This window comes from Amblyomma mixtum, chromosome 4 (assembly GCF_055824585.1).
Source record: "Amblyomma mixtum isolate Tamu chromosome 4, ASM5582458v1, whole genome shotgun sequence".
Taxonomy (NCBI): Eukaryota; Metazoa; Arthropoda; class Arachnida; order Ixodida; family Ixodidae; genus Amblyomma; species Amblyomma mixtum.
The window spans coordinates 2,395,184-2,417,281 of NC_143015.1; the positions used below are offsets into that span (position 1 = coordinate 2,395,184).

Below are 22,098 nucleotides of genomic sequence, written 5' to 3' on the forward strand. Positions count from 1 at the left end.
CGGCTGCGGCCCCGGCTACGGCGTTGCTGCTGCAGGGGGCCCCACCGCAGCTCGCTCGCCGACTTGAGTCGCTGTTTGCAGTCTCTCGTGCCCGCCACGTGGTCGCCCCCACACAGCAGGCATTTGGGTGTGCATTGGTGGTCTGCCGCCGGGTTCTGGAGTCCGCACTGTCTGCAGGCCCTAGTCTCCGGATTCGGACAGACGCCCATTCGGTGCCCCTGTTGGCCGCAGGTGTAGCATACCTGCCTCGTGGGCCGGTACGGGTAGCACCAATATTCTCCGCTCTGGTAGAGAACTTGCTTCGGGAGGGTGGGGCCGTCGAAGGTGATGATGGCCGTGCTGGATCTCCCGAGCATTCTGGCTGTTAGGATCTTCACGCCTTGCGTGCGAACTCTGAGGCTTGCCTTGAGTTCCTCGGGCGAAGTCTCCGGATCCACTCCGTGGATCACCCCACGTAGCGTGCCTTCCGGCGCCGCCACGTGTTCTGTTTACACGCATGTTCTGTTTACATTCATTTTATATTCTGTTTACATTCTGTTTACATGCATGTCCAGAGGCAAACTAAGTTTCAAAACCAAACTGACATTCGCACTGGAACTTAATGGGACATTCTCACACAGATAAACCTCTGTACCTGACCTTACTTATCGACCGGAGGGTTCCGATTAAAGCCCAGGTGCTTGTAGAAGCACGTGCTGAGCACAGAGTCATTCCCCTGACTGCCGTCTAGTACGGTTGCCTTGATATTTTTATGTTTCATAAATAATGAAGTTAGGGCGGTCGTGTTTCAAAACCCACCCTAGACTTCGTTAACCATTGAAGTTTTAATATACAGTATCCTCAGCCCTGGAAGGTTCGGCACAACCTTGAGCCCAGGGCCTGGATTTAAATAAGAAACACAGAATGAAAACATTCACGAGCCATTCTCCACGCGGGACTTCTTGCCCTCTCCACATTCTCTCCCCTTTCCACTCTCTCCGCCACACCCGGGTATCACTTCTCCAAGGATGACGAGTTCTAGGTGAATGGCAGGGTGAGTGACTTGCTGAATAATCTTGGGAGTGTCTTGTAGCAGAGGTAGGAAACGAGCCTCGCGATGCTTCGGTGCGGGCAATAATGCCAGCAAACAAAATGGTCCCTCGCGGAACTCTGAAGAGGTTCGCAGGTTTCCGCGGAATGGTACAGGAATCCGCTGGCACACTTTCTTGGTGCCTCCGTGGACACCCGCGGTCGACAATGCTAGCAGTCGGCAGTCATGGTGACACTGCCACGTTGACAATAGGCTTCCGCACTTTTGTTGATGTTTGCGAGGAGCCCGTGGGTGTGGACACGTGACTTTACCGAGAAATCTCCGCGCTGACCGGAGACGCGCAGTAGCCTCAAGCTAAAGAAAGATGGGGCGTTAATGAAGCACGGCCTTGCAATGGATACGGCCCACGTTTTGTCTGATCGAAATAGGCAAACGCAGACAAGACCCCGAATGTTCCGTGCGTCTTGCTTCGCGGCAGTCGCCAAGTCAGCTGACTTCAGAGGTCGTCAGGACTATTTCTAGCTTTAGAGCAACCACCTCCGCCGTTCGTCTACCCGAATACTCTTCCTTCAGAAGCGGGCTCGCCTGCAAGCCAAGAGGACCTTGAACGGAAAACGTTATCAGTATGATAGCTATTCAGGGGGTGTGGTCGAGCTGTGACCACTGGGCTCGTCCCTGAAAACAAGGCCGCTGAGTTTATTGCTCATAAACTGCCAGAGCATTAAAAAAATGGATGAATTCTTTCTTCTCGTTCAATCTACAAATCCATCAATTGTTCTTGGTACTCAGTCATGGCTCGATTCGTCTGTCTTGAATTCTGAGGTTTTCCCTTCAGGATATCAGTGGTTTCGTAGTAAGCGTTGCACAAGAGGGGGGGGGGGGGGGGTGTTCATTCTCGTTGCTTCGGGAATACCATGTGTAATGTTAGAATCTTCTGCTGTTACGGAGTCTGTGTTTTGTAAATTAACATTATGGAATGGAAAAAGCCTGAAGGTTGGGGTATTCTACCGCGCACCAGGTTCATCGCGAGCAGAATTTGAGCACCTATCAAGTATTCTCGACACTGTTGAAGGCGATCATATCTTGTTGGGTGGTGACTTCAGCCTCCCTGGCACAGATTGGTCAACCAGTTGCCCGAGAGACAGTGCTCAAGGTTCCCTGTACTTGACATTTTTCGATTTAATTGATTCATTCAGGTTCCATCCGTACATTCATGATGCGTCTCGCAATGATGGCTCTGGGAATGTTCTTGATCAATTGCTGTGTAACACTCCGAACGTTATAACAGATGTTAGAGTACTGAATAAGTGATAACAATATAGTGATAGCCGACATTTCAACTGGAAATGTGTCAGTCGCAAAGAAACTCGCGCGAGAAGTCTGTATTTAGTAAGGGAAATTATGATAGCATTAACACACAGTTATAATCATAGTTTTCGGTTTTCGATACCTTGGCTGATGAACTTGGTACTGAGCAGTTATGGACCATTCTAAAAGACAAACTCTTACAGCTTCTAGACATGTTCATCCCCACGCAAACTATATCTCCTAGAAGAGCTAAAAACAAACCATGGTTCAACAGCCGGTTACGCACTCTCACGAAAAGAATAAAGCAAGTCTATTTGGAATTTAGAAAAAGGAGTTGCCCTGGGAATCTAGCTGAACTAAAAAGGTTGAAATATCAGTTCAAATGGCTGGCAGGAACAGCGAAACTTTCTTACCTTTTCTTCACTTGGAGACAGGTTGGTACAGGATTCGAAGCAACTCTGGAAACATATCCGCAGTCGCGGCAAAGATGACTGCTGTGTACCTACGATAACAAGCGGTAATACGCTAACTGAAGATGACGCATGTAAGGCTGAGACCTTTAATAAATATTTCTTGTCGGTACTTATTTCATCCCACTCGCGAGTTCTACAGATTCCAGGAAGTGTTGATCTGCTGCCAGAAGTTGTCTTTAGTATAGCAGGAATTCACAAGTTATTGCGCAATGTGAACCCGTCGGTTGCAAACGGCCCGGATGATTTACCAGCAGCAGTTGCCAAAAATTGTGCTGATACATTTTCATTGTATTTTACTCGATTATTTGAAAAGAGTTTGCAAGAAGGGACTCTGCCAAAAGACTGGAAATTGAATCGCGTTGTGCCCATCCATAAAAGTGGACCGAGAAATTTGGTAGAAAACTACAGGCCAGTGTCTCTAACAAGTATAGCTTGCAAAACAATGGAGCATGTAATTTACAGTTCTATCATGTCGCACCTCGTTAAACATAATTTACTTAACCTTGATCAGCACGGATTTTCCCAAGGTTTGGCCTGCTCTACACAGTTGGTTGAGTTTACTTATAATATCGCAGTTGCTATTGATAAACAGAAAGTTATTGATTGCATTTTTTTGGACTTCCAGAAGGCATATGATGTTGTTGCGCATGATCTCCTTGTTTCTAAATTACGTAGGTCAAATTTCAATGAAAGAGTCATTGTATGGATTTCTGAATACCAATTCCTACGGCAGCAGTGTGTAGTTCTTGGTGATCGCTCCTCGAACTATGGTTCGGTCACTTCAGGCGTCCTCCAGGGCTCTGTTCTGTGGCCACTTCGTTTTTTTGTATATAAATATCAATATTAATGCTGATATTACTTCTTCGTTCAGAATGTTCGCAGACGACTGCGAGATTTATAAAATTATAGATAGTTCACGTGATGTGCAAAGCCTGCATGATGACTTAGATAAGATAGCCATGTGGTGTTACAGTTGGGACATGACTTTTGAATACTGAAAAGTGTGTACACGTCACCTTTACGAGGAAGCGCTCCTACCTTGCTTATATCTACTCTATAAACCATGCGGCCTTGAAAAAAGAACAGAATTTTAAATACTTAGGAGGAGGAGGTAGAAAAGGAAAGGCAGGGAGGTTAACCTAAAGAATAATCGGTTTGCTACACTACACGGGGGGGAAAGGAGTGAGGGGATAAAAAAAAGACATAGAAAGGAGAGTAACAGAAAATTGAAGTCACTCTAAAACGTCAGTGTTCGTTGAAGACAGCCTGCCGTGCAGGCCAGAAGTTCTCAAGAAGCGGAGCAGTGCCTTGGAGGCCTTCTCCGCCGACGACCGCCGCGGCCAGTGGCCGAGAATCTTCGCTTCCGTCGGTGCACGTGGATCTAGGGGCTCCAGCTCACGGCTGAGAGACTGCCTTCGCGTTGTGTAGGTAGGGCAGTCACAAAGAATGTGGGTTATAGTCTCGTCATGCCCGCAGATGGAACATGCAGGGCTATCAGCCATACCGATTAAGTATGAGTAATGGTTGGTGAAAGATACACCAAGCAATAGGCGACACAGCAAAGTTTCTTCTCGTCGTGGTAGGCCTGATGGTAGCCGGAGTTTCAGATCTGGGTCCAAGGATTTTAAACGGGAATTGCAAAATTGGCTGGAATTCCACGCGGCAAGCGTGTTGTCCCGCGCAAGTGCGCGAAGCCTGCCCGCTGCGTCTGATCTCGAGATGGAGATCGACACAAAATCGCCGTCGTCGCGAGCAGTTCGCGCGACCTCATCCGCGCGGTGATTGCCTGCTATGCCGCTGTGCCCCGGGTGCCATTGGTAGACAATGATCATGTCCTTTGTTGATGGCGGAGTGATGTAGTTGTCGAATTTCTGCAACCAGTTGTTCATGGGCTCCACGGCGAAGAGCAGCTTGTAAGCCTTGGAGGGCAGCTTTAGAATCGGTGAAAACAGACCACCGCTGAGGGCGCTCCTGACTGATAAATTCAATGGCGACACGAAGAGCGGTGAGTTCTGCACCCGTCGATGAAGTGGGGTGACCTGTCCTAACTCTGATTTCTGTAGTCCTTGCGAGGATGACCACGGAGCCAGAAAAAGTGATAGGGTTCACTTAGGCGTTTATCTTACTGCTGACCAGAGGTGGTCAAAGCATGTTAATTACGTCGTGAAGAAAGCTGCTGGTATATTAGGTTTGTTAAGAAGAAATTTCAGCCACCTTCCACAGCATCTCAAAGAACAGCTGTATTTTAATCGCGTCCGCAAAGTACTCGAATATACATCAGTGGGCTGGGACCCGCACACACAAGAACGTACTGACAAATTGGAAAGAATTCAAAATAGGGCAGTCCGCTTTGTACTTGGAAACTATTCCCGGACACTCAGTATCTCGGAAAGCAAACGGAATCTTCAGGGGCCAGAACTTAAAACTGGAAGAAGAAATCTGAGATTAAAATTTTTGCATAACATATTCCATTCCAAGACAGGTATAGACGGATCAAAATATTTGAAGCCGCCTTAGTTAAAGGGCGGCAATCCGGTGCCAGGGACTCGCCCAAGCGGAGAAGGCGGCGGTAGCTTTGGCGGTGGTTTCCAGGAAGGTCTCGTGTGTAATTACGGACTCCCAGACTGCATGTCGTAACTATACAAGAGGAAGAATTGGCAAGCACGCAAGCAGAATACTCAGAACTAAACAAGATACAGGCTTCAAATACACAGTCGTGTGGAACCCAGGGAACTCTGCGGATGTTGGAAATGAAGGCGCTCAAGCCGTTGCTCGCGCGCTGTTACCCCGTGTGCCCCAACAATCGCAGGATCATAATTATTCTGAGCCATTCTTAAGCTATAGGGATTTACTCCAACATTTGAGATTAACGAGGAAAGTATACGCCGAACCGTACAAAAATCTGAGCAGGGACCAAGGGGTCATTTTAAGAAAATTTCAGTCGAATACATCGATAAAACCTAGTGAAATTAAGCTATATGTTTCCAAATTCGTAGGACCCACATTGCGCCTTCTGTGTTGAAGCAGCTGACTTATGCCATATGATGTAGGCATGCCAGAAATACCCGGCTACACCAAGATTCAGTAACGCAATAAATGAGGACTGGGGGGCGACGCTGTCCAGCTCACATTCGCAAGATCAGCTTTCGCTGGCGAACCGCGCTGTATCGGGCATGCGCTGTCTGCCTTATCGTGTCAGCGCATTGTCTTATCAGTGCTACCGCAAACTGTACGCTTGGCACTGCTACTGCCCCGCCCCCCTCCATCGCCTATAAAAGGGCGTGCTAATAAACCCTTCCTGTTCTTCTTGTTCCTGCCACCATGTAGTTGCCTCTATCCTTAGTGCGACACACATCACGATACATGGTGTCAGAAGTGGGATTCTGCGACAGCTATGGAACTTCTAAAGGCCCCGCCACCTTTGCAACTGACCGGCAACCTCTCTGAAAATTGGAAACGCTTCAAGCAGAAATTCGACCTGTTCCTGCAGGCGACCGCAACGAAGGAGCAACCTCGCAGCGATTCTGCAAAAGCCGCACTCCTGCTGAGCATAGCCGGTGATGAAGCGCTCTACGTGTTCAACACGTTCAAGTTCGAGGCAGCCGAAAGCAAAGACGATTACGCAACAGTGGTTGGAAAATTCGAGTCCTACTGTGCCGAGGTGAGCAACGAAGTTCACGAACGTTATGTGTTTCGCTCAAGGAAGCAGGCAGATGGAGAACCTTTCGAGAAGTTTGTCCGGGACCTCAAAAAGCAAGCCGCGCAATGCAATTTCGGAGATCAGCATGATTCGCTGATCAGGGATCAGATCGTGTTTGGCACGAATAACTCAAAGCTGCGCGAGAAAATGCTTCGAGAGAAATCTTTAACGTTGCTGAAAGCTGAAGAATTGTGCAAGGTAGCAGAGTCTCTCGCACAACGAAACGAGGTCTGGAAAGCCGCGGATGACAGGGTCGATGCTGTTTCAAGGCGCGCGCCACCATCGCGAAGCAAAAGTGATGACTGCAAGAAGCAGTACCGTTGCAAAAAGTGCAACCGGCGGCACAGGCCCACACAGTGCCCAGCCTACGGGAAAAAGTGCCACGAATGTCGAAAACTTCACCACTTCGCGGTTTGCTGTGAAGGCCTATCTAAAGTTGAACAAGTTAGTAAAGACAGCAGCGATGACGACTTTGACATTCTAGAAGTAGGAACTGAAAAAGGAAGCAGCAAAGACTGGATAGTGGAAGCACAAGTTGCCGGAAAAAATATTTGCTTCAAAGTAGACACCGGGTCCCAGGCCAGTCTGTTACCATTCTGTATGTACCGCAAGACTCGGGAGTCACAGCAGTTAACGCCCACAAGTGCGGTTCTGAGAGCTTACACCGGGGGTGTCATAAGTCACTTCGGAACAACGACACAGGAAGTAACTATTGGTAACGCTTCCGCCACCGTGAAGTTCTTTGTTGTAAAGAATGGCCGTCAAGCCATTCTGGGACTAGATGCAAGCGAAGCTCTGGGACTTGTCCATCGCACGGTGGCTACTGTAAATGCTTCGGAGTACCAAGCTCTCAAGGATTTCAAACATGTCTTTCAGGGGCTAGGCTGCCTGAAACAACCATACAGCATGGTCATGCAACCATCCGCGATTCCAGTTGTTCAACCAGCTCGACGGGTACCCCTGTCCCTGCGACAACCACTTCGGGAGGAGCTGCGTAGAATGGAGCGTGCAGGCGTCATCGTCAAACAGGATGGCCCGACAGACTGGGTAAGCCCATTGGTTTTGGTTAAGAAAAAGGATGGCAAACTTAGGGTTTGCATGGACCCAAGGAAAATAAACCAGCACGTAAAAAGGCAGCACTACCAGCTCCCAAAGCGTGAGGACATGGAAGGGGAATTGGCCGGCGCAGCCTATTTCAGCTGTTTGGACGCAAATTCTGGTTTTCACCAGATACCACTTGACGAAAAGACGTCCAGAATATGCACTTTTTCTACACCCTTTGGAAGATACCGTTATCTCCGGTTGCCTTTCGGTATCTCATCTGCTCCCGAAGTTTTTCAGCAGCGGATGAGTGAAGTCTTCGATGGCATTCACGGTGTACACGTTTACATCGATGATATTTTGGTGTGGGGCGAAACCAAGCAAGAGCATGACCAGAGACTAGTGGCAGTAATGAAAGAAGCTGAAAAAGCCGGCCTAACGTTCAACGCAGAGAAATGCAAGTTTTGCGTCACCAAAGTGCAGTTCCTAGGCGATATCATCACACGCAAGGGCATCTCGCCAAACCCAAAGCTTGTGGAAAGTTTGCTGCAAACGCCAGTGCCCAAGAACAAATCCGATGTTCAGCGCATGCTCGGTGTGTTGAACTATTTTGGCAAATACGTTCCGCGCCTGTCTGAGCGAACCGTGTTGCTGCGAGCCCTTATCAAGTCTCACTCAGAATTCGAGTGGACTGAAAACCACACGAGGGAGTGGAAAAGTGTCGTCCAGATTTTAAGCACGACTCCCGTGTTAGCCATCTTTGATCCCCGAAAAGAATCTAAGATAACTTGCGACGCATCGAAAGACGGCGTGGGCTCCGCCCTTTTGCAGAGCCACAACGGCCAATGGCGGCCAGTGGCTTATGCATCTCGTGTGCTAACGCAAGCTGAGCAGCGTTATGCTCAGATTGAAAAAGAGGCGCTTAGCATTTCTTTTGGCTGCGACAAGTTTTACCAGTTCATTTATGGACAGAAGATTCTCATCGAGACAGATCATAAACCTCTACTATCTATAGCTGCAAAAGGAATTTGTGACATGCCCCCCCCGCCTCCAAAGGTTTTTTTTGAAACTCCTGAAATACGACTTTGTATTGCAGTATGTCCCAGGAAAGCACCTCATCTTGGCAGACATGCTGTCACGATCCCTGGCCGATCACCTGGGGAACTTCTTCAAGGCAGGTGCTTGAGAGCTAATCTTCCAGATTTTGGCGCTGTGCAGACAACTGTGGTCAAGAAGCACCATCAGAAGTGTGGCGGAAAGCCTCTGCCACCTTTGGCCGAAGGTTCTGTCGTGAGGATCCAAGACAAAACATGGTCAAAAAAAGGCACTGTCGTTGGGACTGCGGCTCCCAGGTCCTACAAAGTGCAAACCGAGGATCGGCGGGTGTTTAGGCGCAATAGGCGGCATCTTCTGCAAACCCGTGAGAAGTGTGCAGAAGACACTAGTGATGACGACAGCAGTTCGTCCGAGCGTGAGCCAGATAACTCCGGCCAATCTGCTCCGAATATCTCGCCTGGTGCCACAGCACGAACATCTGCTGACTTCCCTCGGCAACAGTCCGCCACCGACAGCTCGGCGCTCGGAGGCTGTGGGCAAGAGCGGCTGCAAAAACCAATGGGCTCGTGGGATGAGGGGCCACCCAACCATTTTATGCGTTAAAAGTTTCTCACTCTACATGCATTTCTCTTCACATCACTTTCATTTTACAGAGAGCCGATTGGAGTCTTGTTTTGTTTAATTTCGGTTGTCAAAATAAATGACAACAGTGTTTTTCTATTTTTCTCTTTTTTGCGAAATTATTTTTGTGCTGTAAAGATGTTCGACCCATTATTCGAAAACATTATTTTCTGGTATTCATATTTGATTCTTTTCCAAAAAATTAAATAATTGCATTCCCCCGAAGACATTCGTGACAGGAAAAAAAACGTTTAGTTAAAAGATAGCAACACGACGGGCGCAGAAACGTGACTGGACCGAGAAGAGTTCTCGGGCTGTCCAGCGCACTTAACTTCTTAAGGGCCCACTTTCGCGCTCGCGCTTTTACCCTTGCTCACCAATCGTCCTTTTTTCGCTTTGTTAGTGCGTGCGGGCGCACGCGCGCGTGCGTGCGTGTGCGTGCGCGCGCGTGTGTGCGTGCGTGCGTATGCGAGTGTGTTTGTCTGTGCGGGTGCGTGCGCGCGTGTGCGTGCGTGTGTTACGTGTGTGCGTGTGTGTTTGTGTGTGCATGTGCGTGCGTGCGTGTGGGCGCGGGAGTGCGTACGTGTGCGTGTGTGTGTGTGAGAGAGTGTGTGTGTGTGTGAGAGAGAGAGAGTGTGTGTGTGTGTGTGTGTGTGAGAGAGAGAGAGAGAGAGAGAGAGTGTGTGTGTGGTTTGGTTTGGTTTATGGGGTTTAACGTCCCAAAGCGACTAAGGCTATGTGAGACGCCGTAGTGGAGGGCTCCGGAAATTTCGGCCACCTGGGGTTCTTTAACGTGCACATGACATCGCACAGTACACGGGCCTCGAATTTCTCCTCCAAAGAAATTCAGCCGCCACGGCCGGGATCGAACCCGCATCTTTCGGGCCAGCAGCCGAGCACCATAGCCACTGAGCCACCGCGGCGGCTAATGTGTGTGTGTGTGTGTGCGTGCGTGTGTGTGTGTGTGTGTGCGTGCGCGCGCGTGCGTGCGTGCGTGCGTGCGTGCCTGCGTGCCTGCGTGCGTGCGTGCCTGCCTGCCTGCCTGCCTGCCTGCCTGCCTGCCTGCCTGCCTGCGTGCGTGCCTGCGTGCGTGCGGGCGTGCGTGTGTGTGTGTGTGTGTGTGTGTGTGTGTGTGCGCGCGCGTACGTACGCAGGTGCGCTGTTCTAGTAACACTATGGTGAGGTTGGAGACTGCTCTTCTGTGTGCGGGATGAGTGGGTTTGTGCAATGGGAACTTTCGCTTAAATAAAATGCTATTTTAAACGCTTAGACAAGAGCTATAGTAACCAGTTACTGAGATCGCCATAAGTTTTTAAGGGAAAAAAAGTTATCATTAAGCGTTTCGTGTTGTGTCTGCATAAATCGCGTTGATAATTATGTCTGAGTTCTCCGTTTTGAATTTTCTTATCGCAGAGTGGTCCATATAATGGCCGAACTTGTGTGTGTTCACTTCCAAGGACACGGGTAACTGGGTAACAAGGACAAGAGTAACTGAGGTCTACTGATCAGTGGCGTCACGAAGGAGATGCGGGGGGTGTTCAGTCTGCACCCGGTGCGGCGCTCAGCAGGTGGAAGCTATACAGTGAGAATGGAGAGGAGCGGGCGCGGATTGCAAATAATTATTCCTTGAAAACGCGAAATGCTTGTCACTGAGACGCAGAGCGGCGTCTGACCTCTACGCAGAACCAATTATTCTGTGGTAAGGACTTCAGTACATCGCATGGCTTAGCTTATGCCAGAAGCTCTACGTCGATGTCTTAACGTCGGCCTGGGCCCGTGTACGTGCGTTAGCGAAAACTAATACATTGGGATTATACGGCGTAATATTTATGTTGTATCTTAAACATATTTTGTATTATTTAATGAATGCACTAAAAATATGTAGGAAATAGGTTCCTGAAATTTCATGCTTGGTATTTGAAATCTATTCTTAAAATTTGTCCCAAAATACCTCCCTTAAAGCATGCTTGGAGCACTTTGAGAATACGTGAAAAAATGTATATGCTGTTTTAGCGCCTTGTCAGTGTATTAAAAGTCTAGTTTCGCAAAATATGTAATTATTTCATCCAATGTATCCTTCAATTCTAACAAACAGGCGGTACGCGTAAGCATATCTTAAGCACAGTTCAAGCTGCCATTGAACAATCTAATGCTGGAATTCGAGTTTCGGGAAATCGCGTTTGGATGTTGGCAATGTATTTAAAGTGTAATTTCGTAAATGCGGAAATAATTCGTCCTAAGTATACTTAAAGTGTAACAAATGGGCAGTCCGCATAAACATATTTACATCACACTTCAAGCTACCGTAGAACAATGTAGGGCTCGAAATGACGTTTCGGGAATAGTGAAAACTCTTCCTTTCCCGTCGACTTTTCGTTTATGAAAACTTCTAGCCGGAAGGTAGTCACTGTTTATTCATGTGGAGAACGATATAGCCTTATACCGGCAAGGAAGCCTTGGCCCCCTCCGGGCCCGAACATGCCAACGGAAAGGGTTCCGAATGGCAACGCCGACCGGCTCTTATAGACACCCATGTATTTTGTTGTTTGATAGGTATACTTCTGACTAAAGCGGATGTTTGGGCTTGTGGGTCAGTGATCATGGTAAAAGAATGCAGCGCGAAAAGACAAGGACGAACGAAGAAGTGGACAGGACGGACGCTGACTACCAACACAGGGTAAGTCCTGCCCACTTCTTCGTTTGTCCTTGTCTTTTCGCGCTGCATTCTTTAACCATGATCACTGACCCACAAGCCCAAACATCCGCTTTAGTCCTGACCGACGCCTGAAGTCATCAATATCTGCCCCCCAATTCGAACGACCAGTCCGGCACTTGTGCGACTATTTGAGAGCCTCAGTCTTTGCGCAAAAAACGCCTCACCGGGAAAGATAGTGTGTCGGCTCTCGGGGGTATTAAGGAAAACACTGATCTCCACTAGGGGAGCTGGATGCCGCATCGGGCGCCCGAAAGTGAAGCCACCGGAAGTAAGTGGCCTTGTCCCGGAAGTCAGCCTTTGGCAGGGCATGAAATCGGACCTCAGCACTGTTTTTCAGTTCCAGTTTTGTTTTCCCACTTAGCATTTCGTCTTTTCGTCGTTCTCGTCTTTTTACATGGTAGTGCCTACCTGTTGCGCCGTAAACTGAGCGAGGAGACCAGCGAAGCCTTCGGGAAAGACGTTTCAAAAAGAAGGGTCCATTGCATCGCAATGGGACGACACTAGCAGACGACAGGACGTCGCTACACGCAGCAACTATGGAGCCTCGTCTACTCGACTCGGTGTCGTCTCGTTTGCCTAGCTTCGCCAACTCTACTCTTTACTGTGATGCTTTGATGCTGTGATGCAGCCCACGTAGACATTCGCCCATCAGAAATGCAACATCTTAAACGAACGCCTGTAGATGTCTTATCACCCAAACCATGTGCTAAAGTGGCTAAGCACATAATCCCGTTTTATTTGTTTATTTATTTTTGCGCTGGCGTGGCGAGCAACGTTATCTTTATAACCGTTTTCCTTTAAAAACGTGCTGGGGATGCACTGTGAAAAGTGGGGATGTGGTGTCAAAAGCAATCTGTGGCAGTGGCCGCTTTCGGATGGGCTGCTTTCTGGCGGCCACCCCCACTTTAGAAAGTGGAATGTGCCAGGCACTTTCGCTATCTGCGCATGCGGCTGCGTCTCGCAATTTTTCCGCTCCGGTCGTCAGTCACTTGTGCTAATCTTTTTCCGTTGCAGCTGTACCTTGCTTGTCTGAGCATTTTGTTGGCTGACATCACTTTGTGTCGGCATTTCGTATGTGTAGACATCTTACTGTTTAAGTTCCATCACCTTACCCTGCAATGTCACAGACCTCTTGATTAATGACAACTACGCGTTTTCTTATGCTTGTCGCATATGGCCGGGTCACTCACTAGTGCTGCGGTTGACGACATTGATTTAGAATCACACAGTGCAGCCGACTAGTAGACCTTTTTTAAGCCTAAGTGAGTATAATAAAAGAGTAATTACTCACTGATATCCACCCGAGCGCAGCCATACGGCTTAAAAGGAAAGCTATACAGGTTTTTAATAAACTTCGTAGTTAAGTTAAAGAAAAAATCGGCCTGGCTCGGGGCTCGAACCCCGGACCACCGCTTCACCTGCGCAGTCGCTCTACCAATTGAGCTAACCTCGACGGCAACCTTATGGTAGGGTGAGACCAATAACTCGAAGTGGGAACTGTGTTGGTCCAATGTTTATGGGAATCCCCCTATTGACGCCCCCTTGGGGGATTCCTCTAAAGCATTGGACTAAGTGAATATACTTTTGATGTAGTAAATGTATTTTTACCCTGTTTCTAATGGAATATGATGTATTTAATGCAGTTTCAGTATATTTTTAGTGTATTATATATATAAGGCGCGGGCGAAAGTTTATATTTGACGTATTTGTAAGAACGTTCAAAGTATTACTCCCAGTATAAGGACTTGACAGCTGGACGGGTGGCGCCGCCTCTCAGCGCTTCCCTCAGCGTCGTCCCGGCGGTGTAATCACGTTTGACCTTTAGCATGACCTCCGCTGTGATGACGTCACGCCAGACGGGGAGAGACAGAGCCCCAACTCGCCTCGTCGCGGTAGTCCCAGCGTAACCACGGTGCGCCGAGCACCAGCTGCGCGCCCAACTCAGCTCGTCGCTGCTGTCCCAGCGGATCCACGCCGCGCCGCGAATGAAAAAAATAAATAAATAAATAACAAAAATACAAATAAAAATTGAAAAAAAAAATGAAATAAAAAAACTAAAAGAATAAAAGGAAATAAAAAGTTGCTCTCGCAATTTCCGGGCTGAACCAAGCTGAGCCTCTGCCAATTTTTTCCTTATTTTGGCATCACTTTTTGCATACACACTTAAGCTTTGATTAATATCTATTGCTATCTTCAAAGAAACGATAGCTACACAAAATTGGGACCGTATTTGGCCTCGTGCAATCGCGTTAAAAACCTTTTCCCTAGTAGCCGCTAAAATGGTAGCCATAAAAATAAGATGCTGTCTGGAGCCGGGTGACACGCAGTACTGAGTACAACACTAATGTCTAAGAAATTGTTACTTAAAACAGTCAACAACTGGTATTGCGCCGCATGTACAAAATTATGCTTTGGACCCATATGACTGCGGTGGCACTCTGCGCTACCCCAACGAAGTGAAGGAAGAAAACGGGTCTCAGCGCTTCATATCGAGCTTTTCGCCTCAAGCGGTCAGTCAGGTCAGCTTATATTGCTCTTGGTGTCCGACAGCCACCAAAAAATGGATGCGGGTGAGTCATAAACCTCTTCCCTTTCTACGCTCGACGTACGACTGGCTGCGCTTGGGCGCAGTTTCGACACATGTGTGAAATGAAAGCGTCTTTTGGGAAGAATCGAAACTCATCATTCGGAAGTGGGGGATCAAAGGCGCAGTGATGAATGATTGTGACACAGCTCACCCTTTATGGCTTCGATGGCGTTCTGGGGAGGCTATTTACTTAGGGGAACAGGAGAACTTTGGTACCTATTGAAACATGAGCCTCACATAGCGTCCCCCCCCCCCCCCCCCCCCCCCCGGAATTTTCATTGCCTGGCTCCTTCTGGAGTGTTGCTGTCTGTTCAAAGGACAACAAGCAAGTCAGAGTAATAGTTGTGGGCCGAGCAGAGCAAACCGATTCCGAAGAGTGCACTTGCTATTCTCATTACGAAACAGAGTGACAGCCAATCTCAGTGTATTACTAATTTGCGGTTCTGAAGAGCGCTAGCAGATTCAAAAACATACAGAGTGCTCCTGACCGATTCTATCGCCATTGCTGCAACAAACTTGTAGCGAGAGCAATGTTACATTCTTTGAGTGTGCCCCTTCAGATAAACTGCTTAAGGAATTTCCAGCATAATATCAACAACAGACACTGCCATTGCGTATGAGGTGCTTCAGGACCACTGTATTTTTCTGATTGCAGTGGAAACCATCATCATCAGCTTGACTACACCCACTGCAGGGCAAAGGCCTCTCCCATGTCTCTCCAATTAACCCTGTCCTTTGTCAGTTGCCGCCACTGTATCCCCGCAAACTTCTTAATCTCATCCTCCCAACTAACTTTCTGCCGTCCCCTGCTACGTTTGCTTTCTCTTGGAATCCACTCCGTTACCCTTAAGGACCAGCGGTTATCTTGCCTTCGCATTACATGCCCTGCCCAAACCCATTTCTTCCTCTTGATTTCAACTAAGATGTCATTAACCCGCGTTTGTTCCCTCACCCACTCAGCACGCTTTCGATCTCTTAACGTTACACCTATCATTTTCCTTTCCATAGCTCGCTGCGTTGTTCTTAACTTAAGCTGAACCCTCTTTGTTAGCCTCCAGGTTTCTGCCCCATAGGTGAGTACCGGTAGGATACATCTGTTGTATACTTTTCTCTTCAGGGATATTGGTAAGCTACCATTCATGATCTGAAGAGAACCTGCCATATGCGCTCCACCCCATTCTTAGTCTTCTAGTTATTTCCCTCTCATGATCCGGATCTGCGGTCACTATTAATTAACCAGCATAATATAATTTCTACCAAAGAAATAATTTCTATTTCTTTCGTGCTATCTTGGCACGCTACCTTGCGTCGTGAAAGTATGCTAGTGCGTTCGCTATTCGAGGCCTCCCTCTTGCCGTGCTTGAGAATGTCCTTCCAAATTGGTAAGAAGCTCAATTTGAATAACTCAAGCTTTTGTAGACGTGTTGGGAAAGTTGAAGTTTCTTCAACCTTCTCGATTTCCATGGTCTAAGAAGAGCTTTCTCTGAGCAACAAGGTAAAATGTCAATATTGCGACTTTAATATTTCTTGTGGTATTTAATAGCTGCATCATCATTGTGACTTAATTTATTTGGCCAGATGCATGTCTTTGTACTGGCGCAAATGCGCTGTATTTATTGGACTAGGGCAATGGTGAGGATAGTGCGGGATAGACCATGAATTGCAGAGCAATTAAAAATTTAGGGGGCACTGTGACTGTCTAAAGTGCGTAGAGGCGGAAGCGTTTTCCGCACCACTTTCGTTGCTTCTGTGGCACTGGTGGCGTCACATATAATTGAGTACTAATTACTAAGTGATGTCCAATCACTAATTAATGGTTAATTACTGATGAATGCCTTAATACTAAGTAACTGCTAAATCATGACGCTTAAGGTTCGCGTTTAGGAGTGGAACGCGACACCGTGTTGTAGCGCTGCCAGGCAGTCCACCGAACGCCACCACCCGTTCGGCGCGATGCCTTGCCCTTTGAACGCAACGCTTTTTTGAGGAAAGGAAATGGCGCAGTAATTCTCTGTCATCTCGGTGGACACCTGAACCGCACTGTACAGGAAGGGAGGAAGTGGGAGTGAAAGAAGACAAAGAGGTCCCGTAACGAAGAAATTGAAAATTGTATTTGAGGAAAGGAAATTACGCAGTAACAGTCTCACATATTTCGGTGGACACCCGTCAAAATTCAGGGGGGCACTTTTTTGACCTAAAGCGTGGTCACTGATGTGTGGTTAGATGTTACGCTTCGCCTCTAAGAGTGGAATGCGACAGCGTCTTGCAACGCTGCCAGGGAGTCCATAGAACGCAATCGCCCATTCGGTTTTACGCCTCGCTCGTCGGTAAATTGGTTTTTGAGGAAAGGAAATGTATCTGTCTCTCATATCACGGTGGACACCTAAACCTCGCTGGAATGGAAAGGAGGAGAATGGGAGTGAGCGAAGACACCGCATTCACTAGACGCGCCTTTGTTCGTTCCAAAGCATTAAGCTGGCATGGCGGAAGAAGAGGAAGAAGCCGTTCTGTGCGGCTGTGCTTCAACATGCTCCTTGCTGGAAACAGCGCATCGGCCGTTGGCCGAGGTCTACCGACGTCTCAGGACACTACGCACTCGTACAAAGTTGTACTTCCCCGATTGCCTCCCGGTAATGTTGTCCTTAATACCGTTTTCCTGCATGCTGACCTTAAGGGTCGCCCGTACCGAGCACCTGACTTCCGTGACGCACTCGCGCAGATATTGGATCTCCGGGAAATTTTGTGCATTGGTCAATACCAAATGAGCCACGTGTGGATGGTTACCTGCGAGAGTAGTTCTTCCAAACAGAAGCTTGTTAACAAAGCGGAGTTTCCTGTCAAAGGACTGCGGTGCATGGTGTTCGACCCGGATACTAAGAACGCAAGGTTAAGCTCCTTTGGCTTCCCCGCTATATGGAACACCGGAGGATTGTAGAAGCATTAGAGCCTTATGGCACGGTTCAGTCTGTGGAGCGTGAAAAGTGGCGGTGCCCAGGGATGGAGCATATGGAAACGGCGAACCGTGAAATCTCCCTCACACTCAAGGATGGAGTGTCAGCAAGCACAATCCCACACACACTTAATGTTTATGGAGTGCAGGCATTAGTCCTTATCCCAGGGAGACCTTCACTGTGCCTCCGATGCAGCCGGGTTGGACATGTACGGCGCCAGTGTCCCACGCCTCGATGCACCCAGTGCCGACTCTTTGGTCATACTGCGGAGAACTGCGTCTTGAGTTACGCTGACAGGCTGCGTCAAGGCCAGTGGTCACGGGAAGATGACGTGGCATCAGAACACATCATGGATGTGTCTGAGGTTGTCGACGCGACCGGAGAACTAAGTCGTGAGAATCGAATAGATGGGGAACAGAAGACTTCAACACCTCAAATCAACACGGAATATGAAGCGAATGGCCATCTAGCATCCGCGCCTCCAGAACGAAAACCGCCAGACCCGGGCCCCCCCGTGAGTGCTACAGAGACTGCTGTGCTTGCTGCACAGGAACACCTCGTCGCCACAGGTCAACGTCTGGATATGCCTCCTGTGGAGTCAGTCGAGGCGATACAGCCAGTGAATGCTCGCCGATCCTCCTCTGTTGCTGATTCTGCTTCGTCGTTGGAGGGTAATGGTGAGCCGTGTGTGGCGGCGATCTCTAGCGTGTCCGGTTCTCTGTCGGCTGTCAGTGTGGCAGCGAGTCATGTGCTCCCCTCGGGTTCGTGGGCCGAGGCCTTGGCTGTCTCAGAGGAAGACATGCACAGCACCGCACCTTTGAAACGTCCAGCAGATGCTGACGAGGTGTGTATCGATGGCGCTGACCACAAGGCACAATGTGTAGAGGCCACGGGCAGGGTGGCGTTAAAGAGGAGGGCGATGTCTGCCCGAGAGGCCGCCAATTTGGAGGCGGGCCACCCCATACCAGGGGATGGCGCTTGTTAAGACTGGCAACAAAAATGGCGAGCCTCGCAGCATATCAAGTCGCTACCCTTAACGTTAGGGGTATGCGTAATCGTAGGAGGCAACAGCAGGTACGGCATCTCTTAAAGAAATGGAGTGTGAGTGTAGCCGCTATCCAGGAAACAAAGTTGTCCTCTGATGAAGAGACAGCAGCTGCTCTCGAGCCTTTTTTGGCGGAATACAACATTATTGTTAGCCACGCGAGAGGCTTATCCGGAGGTTGTATGCTATTCCTGGCGAACACGCTTGAGATGACAGCCATGTCTTATTGCATAGATGACGAGGGGCGACTAATATGCTGTGATCTCACAATTTCAGGTGTACTGTGGCGGATTATTTGTGTTTACGCCCCGACAAAGCAGCGCGATAGAAGGCTTTTCTTTCTGTCATTAGTTGAGCATTTGTGCACGAGCCGCAAAATTATATTGTTGGGAGATTTTAATTGCGTTTGTAGGGATGAGGACCGATCACTGGTATGTAAGAGATACGACCCTAGTGCTGCTTTACTCACCGACTTGGTTTCTGAATATAGTCTTGTGGATGTAGGACAAGAAAAAGGCGACAGTATACATTTCACTCATTTTCAGTTTTCCTCTAATGCTCGCCTTGACAGAATTTACGTTTCTGTAGACGCGTTAGCAAGTGTGTTTGGCTACTGGGTGCGGCCCATCTTCTTCAGTGACCACTGTATGGTGTCTCTTCAGATAGGGAGGTACACTCGGCATGTACTTCACCCTCGATGGGAGTTGTGGAAGATGAGTTGGTTTGACATAGTTAATTAAAAGACTAGCGCATAAAACTAGGACAAAGACAGAGAAGGAGACAGGACGAGCGCTAGCGCTCGTCCTGTCTCCTTCTCTGTCTTTGTCCTAGTTTTATGCGCTAGTCTATTAATTAACTATGTCAAACCAACTAGCCCAGCTTTCCGCCTTGAGTTGGTTTGGTTTGATTTGGTTTATGGGGTTTAACGTCCCAAAGCGACTAAGTCTATGAGAGACGCCGTAGTGGAGGGCTCCGGAAATTTCGACCACCTGGAGTTCTTTAACGTGTACTGACATCGCACAGTACACGGGCCTCGAATTTCTCCTCCAAAGAAATTCAGCCGCCGCGACCGGGATCGAACCCGCGTCTTTCGGGCCAGCAGCCGATCACCGTAGCCACTGAGCCACCGCGGCGGCTTTGTGGAAGATGACTAACTGTCTGCTCTCAGACGAAATCTTTCAGCGTGCTGTACCTACTTGTTTGAAGGACGTATGGTCACGCCGTGATCTGTCCGTTTTTCAAAAGTGGGACTTGTTTAAACAGGAGATCAAAAACGTGGCAATTGAGGCCTCAGCAAGAATCGCTTTCCTGAAGAGACACCACCTTCGTGAGCTTGGGCGCACCATAACCGAGCTACATGAGCTAGAGAGGGTAAGCCCGGGTGCCTATCTCGAAGAGATTAATAACGTAAAAGCAGAGCTTGAACAATTTGCGACAGAAAGATATAAGGGGGCCTTGATACGATCTAGGCCCCGAAGGTTTCTTGACGAGCAACCTTCTCGTCGGGCCATGAGTGATGAAAGAGGGAATGCTCTTGCGAAGGAAATATTTCAAATTCAGTATGGTGATTGCACATACAGCGATGCGCCTGATATTCTTGCTGCTTTCTTCGACTATTATCGGAAGCTGTTTGGCAGTAGCGAAGATCCAAATCAGGGTTTCGATTACAGTTCCTTACTCGGAAACTTCCCTCTTCTTGACGATGAGAAGTGTGCTATAGTGAAGGGACCTATCACTTTGGATGAAATTCAATCAGCCATTTCTGCCCTGTACAGCCAGAAATCTCCTGGGCCAGATGGTATTACTAGCGAATTCTATAAAACATTTTCGCCTTGCCTAGTGCCTGTTCTGATGGAAGTTTTCCAAGCATCTTATGATGTGGGTGTCCTGCCTCCCACTTTCTATTCTGGGCACACAATATTAATTCCCAAAAGCAAAGATACTAATCGGTTGAAAACTGTTGAGGGATATCGTCCAATTTCCCTCTGCACTGATTATTACAAAATTTTTGCCAAGGTTCTCAGCAGTCGTCTACAGCTCGTCATTATGGACTTGATAGGTTCGCCTCAGGTCTGTGGTATTAGAGGCCGCAGTATTCAAACACATATCCGTATTGCACGTTCAGTATTAGAGACAGTATCAGATGAGACAGGCCAAGTAGCTCTGATTCAAATTTACTTGGCGAAGGCGTTTGATAAAGTTCGGCACGATTTCTTGTTCGCGGTCTTGGAGTATGCAAATATTGGTGATGTCTTGCTCAAAGGCATAAGGCTGTGCTATAAGAACTCCTATACAAGGGTTATTGTTAATCAGGAGCTAACGAAACCAATACCACTAGAAGCATTTGTTCGTCAAGGATGTCCACTGTCTCCATTGTTGATTGCCCTATATCTGGAAGCCCTCTGTCTCAGTATAATTAACAGCGCAGCTATCCGCGGTTTCTCTCTGGCTCAATGTGAAGTTAAAGTTTTAGCCTACGCTGATGATGTCGCCCTCTTTTGTTCTGACAAAAAGAGTGTACTTGAGGCTCTAAACTTGACTAAACAGTTCTGCGATGTATCAGGCGCGGCTCTTAATTTAGAGAAATCCAAAGGCTTTTGGTTGGGTTATTGGGGAACTAGGCCAAGCCAGTTCGGTGGCATATGCTGGAACTGTAGCCCTCTTGAGTACCTAGGCGTTCCGCTGCACCAAGTTCGCAACAGAACAGCCTACTGGGATTCACAAATTGTAACTCTACGGCGGCAAACACAGGCTTGGATGGGTAGGGAACTCTCAGCGTTTGCGAGGGCACAGGTCTGGAACATATTTTTGTTTGCAAAGCTCGCGTATGTCCTTCAAGTCCTGCATTGTGCGAGGAGGAAGGTGCAAGCAATACACAGAATATTTGCAGCATTCGTTTGGCGCTCTCAATGGGAGCCCATGAGGCGTGACAACTTGTTCCTTCCCGTAGAGGGTGGTGGAGTGGGCCTTGTTCACCGGTTCGTGCGTCAACTTGTTTCCCGTTTTTTCCTTTTCAAATCGGCAAACCACCCGTGTCTGGTAGCTATGCTCATTAGGCGGCTTAGTTTTCATTTGCCTTACTTATTCGCACCGACTGTGCAGGCTCGTGAGGGGACTTTATGGGGATTCCTTAAGGAGGTTGCTGACACTTTCAATTTCCTCACTGTGCGCTTCTCTTTAGATTACCTGTATAGCCTCTCAAGAAAACAGATGACCCAGGCTCTCACTGAGTCTTTGTTCCCTACACCATTGTATCGGCAGCCTTATCTGGGGTCTTTGGACATCAGTGTTCTAAAGCGTGTTAGGCGGATGTGCATTCAGGCAGCCGCTAAAACGTTCTTTTTCAAACTACACACAGCGACGCTGCCTGTCAAGACATTTCTTAATGACAAGGGGATGTTTATACCCTGGAATGTGAATTGCCGTCTGTGTAACGTGCCTGAGACAACTGATCATTGCTTCATCCTGTGCCGTGATGCCATGTTCTTTTGGGACATACTACAACGAACTCTTAAGAAGGACATTGAAATTACACCATACACTATTAGATTTCTGCCTGTTGACAAAAAC

The 22,098-nt window shown here is 48.2% G+C and overlaps 1 protein-coding gene and 1 pseudogene across 1 annotated transcript; both read left to right on the forward strand.

Annotated features, from left to right (window-relative positions):
• The first annotated feature begins 5,985 nt into the window (after positions 1-5,985).
• Positions 5,986-8,738, forward strand: LOC149345488 (uncharacterized). The gene is made up of 3 exons (XM_089541895.1): positions 5,986-6,922; positions 7,388-7,558; positions 8,649-8,738. The coding sequence occupies exons 1-3, from the start codon at positions 6,206-6,208 to the stop codon at positions 8,736-8,738; spliced, it is 978 nt and encodes a 325-aa protein (XP_089398021.1). The 5' UTR covers positions 5,986-6,205.
• Positions 8,739-17,039: 8,301 nt separating this feature from the next.
• On the forward strand, positions 17,040-18,468 carry LOC149345489 (uncharacterized; annotated as a pseudogene).
• Positions 18,469-22,098: the final 3,630 nt, after the last annotated feature.